Source organism: Solanum pennellii, chromosome 5 (genome assembly GCF_001406875.1).
Source record: "Solanum pennellii chromosome 5, SPENNV200".
Lineage (NCBI taxonomy): Eukaryota > Viridiplantae > Streptophyta > Magnoliopsida > Solanales > Solanaceae > Solanum > Solanum pennellii.
Window position 1 is genome coordinate 27,960,054 of NC_028641.1, and position 5,987 is coordinate 27,966,040.

A 5,987-nucleotide genomic window follows, 5' to 3' on the forward strand; every position below is an offset into this window, starting at 1 on the left:
GAATTTACGAGACGGTAGCTATTAAAGCGAATATAACGTCTTTTGAAGTTTTCATAGCTAAAAGATAAATTGAGAAATTTTATCTTGTTGATACTAATTCTGCAACTCTCATCCAAAGACTGCATAAGATGCAACAAGAACAACGCTGTTGCAACAAAAACTTACACTTTGCAGCAAAAATAAATAAGTAGAAAAATATGCACCGACGACAAACAGGGGATTTATCCAAGGAAACAACAAAAATCTTCCTTCCCTTTTCCTTATATAATATTAATCTTACAGCTAATGAAGGAACCAGAGAAACCCAGACCCTGCAAAAGTACTATTATCTATAACTCCAACACAGAATGTATACACTCATGAGGACACAAATTCAATTTGATAGCAACATCACAAAAACTGTCCATCCAATAGCAGAATATAAAAGACCACCACAACCATTCAGTAAACCTTTTTTTCTTTTTTTTAAGATTAATTTCTTTTTTTGTAAAATAAAAATAGTATGACAGAGTCCATCTCTATTGAACCAGATTCTGATGTTTATTGTGCATTTAACAAATGAACAAGATACATGCTCACTTCCAATTCAAGAAACATTTCACCGCAGGGGTTGCTGGTTGTAATGGTTCTTCTCCTTTTTCTTTGCAGCAGCTAGCCTTGCACTCCTTGCTGCAGCCTCACTGGCCACAGCTTTGGCAGCAGCATCTACCTCCTTGATTGATTTTTTCTTCTTAAGAGATGCCATTTTCTTTATCTTGTCCTTTGCAGCAACAGTAGGTGCATCTTCTCCTTTCTCGCTTGAAACTGTTTCACTAGTCCCATTTCCAAGCTCAACACCATTGGATTGATCATGTTGCTCTTTGGACTCCTTTGATGATTTATCTTTCTTCTTCTTCTTCTTTGCACTCTTGCTCTCCCCAGGAGCATTATCATCCTTCTTAGCCATCTCTCCATTGAGTTTTTCCACCTTATCCTGTGCAGCACCTGCAAGTGGATGGAGCACCCAGTCACTCTGGAATAGTCCATACATTACCCAAGCTTTTTTGGAAAATAGTGAAAGATAGACACATACCCAATCCAGAACGTATTATAAGGGCACATAAGTTACCACCACCATATTAGAGTTCCACATATTTGTAAAAATGTCACAAAATGATCATACATACCAATTACCTAATAAACATACAACTTTCAAGGCTCAACAGAAGAAAAATGCTTCGATTGAGGGAGTAAAACACAAGAACAAGAAAAGAGAGATAAATGCCAGATAACATAATAGATAAAGCTGAGCATCTTTGCAGAGGCACCCAAATGATCTATGCCCGGTGAATTTCCTTGATATTTTCCCGGCAAAGCCATGGTTGTGTGGCAGCAGGGATTTGTTAGAAAGAAAAAGTAAAATAAATGGAACGGAGAAGAGCCAAAATTGCCCCTGCATTATCCACCAAGGAACACTTTTGCCCTCCGTTAATAATGCAACTGTTTTAGAAAAAATAGACATATAATTTTTTTTAAAAAAAAATTAATGTTGTCACACGGCAGAAAAGTTTGCATTCTTATTTTTTCTAATAGTTCTGTTAACTGAAATTTGAAATAAGGGCATAAATGTGCCTTTTGGTTACTGCGAGGTCATATAACTGCCCAACTTTCAGCAGAGGGTATATGTGCTCCTCGGCAAAAAGTACCAGGGTAATTTTGGCCCTTTTCCAATTACTTTATTCTAAGCTACTAGTTCAGGATCCACTTTTGGAGGATAATGAATTGAGGCATTTGAGATGTATATCAGTTCTTTCTTTTGATAGATATTTCACTATAACAATTAGATGCAGGAAGAGGGCAGAGCAGTACCATGAATACAAATCAGAAGTGATACAATAGAAGAAATATGCAGGCAGTCGGCAAGAATAACTTGTATTTAAGTATTTTTTAAGGAGCAAGAAACTTAAAAGAATTTCTCATATGAAATTGTCCAATGATTTGCTTATGATTGTATTGTATAAAGTTTGAGTTGCAATCATACGCTAATTACCTTGTGAATCATCATTGCTCTCAGCTTTGTTTAATCCAAATTCAGCAAGCATAGCTTCAAGCTCAGCAAGCTCCTTTTTCTTAAGTTCCTTCTTTGAAAGCTGCCTTTCCGACTCTTTGGGTGCCACATTTTCAGCAGTCTTCTTAACAATTGGCTCCTCTTCCTCTGGTAAATCAGGTTCCTGCTCATGTTCTTCCTCATTATCATCATCAGCTTCATCAATCCCTTCTTCTTCACTTTCACTTTCCTGATAAACAGATTGTAAGACTTAATGCAGATAAGCTGTTGGACAAGGGAAACAGTAGAATGAAAAACGAACCTTCATTTTTTAGATGCTATAACTTGATCACCAACAAATAAAATGTTTTTCTTTTAGATAATAGGAAAATAGCATATAGGAAGACAAGAAGAATTCTGTCATACCAAACTTGTCATAGTTCCAAAGCCCTTCATTACAATGTAAACAAGAAATTAAATTGGTTTTGTGAAGCAACTTTAAAACCAAGTATGGCCATCTTCAAACAGATATCAAGGAATATATTTCAGTTAAAGCAAACACTAACTAGCTTTTGATAATCCTTCATGTCACAACGGAAACCCAAGAACCACTGGCAACACGAAAGAGAAGGCAAGAATAAGAAGTTTATTCATCGGACTACAAAAGAAAGATAATTTATCAATCAAAATCTCAGCGTGGAAAAAGGAGCAAGAAAGAATGGATAGATACAGCAACAGGAAAGAACTAAGGACGAAAGTCGAGAAGGCAAATATCATTAAAAAAAATTGGGCCCGTGACAAGACTAGAGAATGCTCTAGAAATTAAGTTGAACAGCTCCTCAGCACACCACCACCACCTAATGTACTAAAAATAAAGTCATCTCTTCAACAGCAATGTGAGGTACATCCGTTCGTGCTTGGGTTTACATCCTGTTAGCAAAATACTCCAAGACAAAGAGGAAGCCTGTAATTGTACATAAAACCCAACTTAGTTTTTCCTTCTAAAGGTGACTGTTGCTAGCACCTGGATTCGACCGGATATCTACCTCTCAGAGTCCAGGTACCAGGTAAATCTGCCACCAAGGCTTAGGTAGACAGGAGGACTCACATATTTTTATTTTTTATTCCAATATAGGGTTGAACCTTGATCTCCAAGGTTTGCACTCACTTCACAGACCATTATGTCAATAACCTTGGGTGCCAAGAACTCCAACTTATACTAATGAGCATATAAGAAAATATGGGCAACTTATCTAGATTTGTTTTTCTTAAGGCCATCAGATGTCGCCCATGTAATCCAGAAGATCATGAATGCTACATTGAAATGAGGAAAATGCAGGGAGGTTGTGTACATAGTGTAGTCCTTTTCTGGACCCTGAACACTGCATGCTTCATGCACCAGATTCTCCCTTTTTATCAAAATCATAGAATGAAAAATAATTCAACCCACTGGATTTTATTGGTTTCCAAATCGAGATAACAATAAGTTAGCCTTCAAATAGTACTAGTGAGTGATACACTTATGTAATTGGAGTATAATATAGCCTTCAAATAGTACTAGTGCATGATACCTTTCTGTAATTGGAGTATAACAAAAAAAACATTTAAGACTTGAAATGTTCTCCAATAGACGTCATGTTATCGGCGCATTATACTGAACAGTGTACATCCCTGTTTCCAACATCTTCTTCTAGTTGTTATCATGTGATAAATTACTTGGAGTTAACTGTCACCTTCACTGACCAGTTAAGTCTTAATAATTTGGATAAACAGCTAAAGAATCTAACCTTATCAAAAATTAACAGATGAAGAATCCAGAACACAAATTAGAGGCGCAACATCCAATACAGATAAAATTGACTGAAGACTGCATAATATGAAGCTAAGACACATGACTGTGATATCTGAATACAAGATAAAATTATTCACAAGTGACAAATGCAGTAACAGGCGTGATGTACCCCAGGAAAACTAGCACCAAACAGCCAAACTAAGACATAAAAGCAAACTAAAAGATAAGAGAAATAAAATTAACTACCATCAGCCACATAACAACTACACTCTAAGCACGTAAACATCTCTTTACCAAAAAAAAAAAAAGGAAAACAAGTAAAGCAAACACATTATCCTTCTCATAATACTGTGAGACCTTACTGACCAGAGAAATACTGTTACACTGCTGATCTACACTCTAAAAAGCCATTTTTACGCATACACATTGTGTACACACTGTTTTTTTATTGTTTACAGACACACACACAATGTTTAAGTCACACATAAATGTTACACACACAAGGAATCATGATCATTTGGACAAATTTAGCTATGTCAAATCAACTCATTTACGAGCATAGAACAAGCAAGAATAAAGCATTAAGGGTGTCCAAATAAGGATGAAATATGAACCTGGAGTGGAGTTACAGTTTCCTTAGGCTTGTGATGATGTTCATTAGCAGTATCAGGTCCCCAAACAGCCTGTGGCGGAGCTGTAGTAGCGTAATAATCATCATCATCTTCATCATCAACATCCGCCCAGGATTTGACAGTCAATGGGGCTGGAGCCCAGAAAACAGGCTCAGGATCCTTGACATTTTTAGAAACTGAACCTTCAGCATTCTTTCCCTTATCAGACTTCTTCTTCTTCCTTAGGGTTCCAAGAGCAGCGAAAACGTTATTGTTGCTTATGACCAACTGTTCATCCTTCCTGCTTCCACCTCCCACCATTGTGTGAACGAGAAACACAAATCAAATCCCAGTTAAAACCCAACAATCAAGATTTTCTAAAAGAGATAGAGTAAAAAATTGACAAAAAGGAAATCGATAAGATTTAACGGCAATCTCTGAGAATGGTTTTCCGATGGTGGATCGTAGCAGATTTGGAACACAATTTTATACCGATGGCTTCCTCCCGTCTTTAATCAATTTAGGGTTTCGATGAGCCAGACAAGAGAGGGACGAATTCTATATTACCGCTCTCAATATAAACATAATCATATCCTCTTTTCTCATTAATTAATTATAATTATAATTATAATTAATTGTATTGCTTTACTCTATATTATAAGTTATTATAACAATACCTATCATACAAGTTACAAATACACACTCACATCAATTATATATCAATTATATAATGCCAACACAATCTATACCTTATTTTTAATATACATACATACACACACATATATATATATATACACAAAAATTTTATTTAAAAATTATTAGTTCATTAATTAATTTCTGTTATAAAATAATAAAGCATGAAAAAATAATGTTATGGAAAAAAGGTATATAAAAGGTTTAGTATTTAATAGACAATGTGTCTAGTTAAAATTATAATAGAAAAACGCTTTGACAAGGTAAAATGAGTATCCTGTAGATTAACTCTACGTGCTGAGAATATTATCCAAAAATTTGAATATTTGAATCACAATTTTATGGATCGTCTTATGACAATTATACTTGATAGAGATAAGTGGAAAAAAAATCAGTCATATTTTCATGTGAACGAATTTGTTGTTTGTTGATGTCACCATTCTTTTGGAGATCGCGTGTGTAGAAAATTTTTGGTGAAATGTGCTCCATTTTATTGGGTTATGCATGTTGATAAGTTGATATTTTATCAACTTATTACACTATATTCATGAATTATTGCTAGGTTTTAATGCTAATTAAAGTGATTTTAGGCTCTAGATCTCTTATGTGTAGACACTTCTTGAAAAATAAAAGTTCAAGAATTTGAAACTCAAATTCACTAAAACACACCAGAGAAGGAACCGGCATCCAACACGAGTTAATTGGCATCTCGCAGGTCAAATATTGACTAAAATAGGACTAAATTGTTTAAAGCACTAACAGTAAATTGTCATTAAGTAATTCAATATCGACACCTCGGCAGCAAAACGCAGGTTGGAATTGGAGGGAACTCTTCAATATTACAGTTCTATTGATCCAATCGCAG

At 35.2% G+C, this 5,987-nt stretch overlaps 1 protein-coding gene across 1 annotated transcript; it reads right to left on the reverse strand.

The window, feature by feature from the left end:
- Positions 1–312: 312 nt before the first annotated feature.
- On the reverse strand, positions 313–5,016 carry LOC107020628 (nucleolin-like). Its single transcript, XM_015221069.2, has 3 exons — positions 4,433–5,016; positions 2,030–2,276; positions 313–984 (listed from the first exon to the last, which is right to left on the reverse strand). The coding sequence occupies exons 1-3, from the start codon at positions 4,748–4,750 to the stop codon at positions 599–601; spliced, it is 951 nt and encodes a 316-aa protein (XP_015076555.1). The 5' UTR covers positions 4,751–5,016; the 3' UTR covers positions 313–598.
- Between the last annotated feature and the right edge of the window lie 971 nt (positions 5,017–5,987).

What these genes read in the sequence shown, in the direction of transcription:
- LOC107020628 (XM_015221069.2), bottom strand. Translation starts at nt 4,750, where the DNA reads ATGGTGGGAGGTGGAAGCAGGAAGGATGAACAGTTGGTCATAAGCAAC. An exon ending in AAACTGTAACTCCACTCCAG is followed by an intron (nt 2,277 to 4,432) that starts GTTCATATTTCA and finishes TCTGTTTATCAG; the next exon opens with GAAAGTGAAAGTGAAGAAGA. An exon ending in GAGCAATGATGATTCACAAG is followed by an intron (nt 985 to 2,029) that starts GTAATTAGCGTA and finishes ATCCACTTGCAG; the next exon opens with GTGCTGCACAGGATAAGGTG.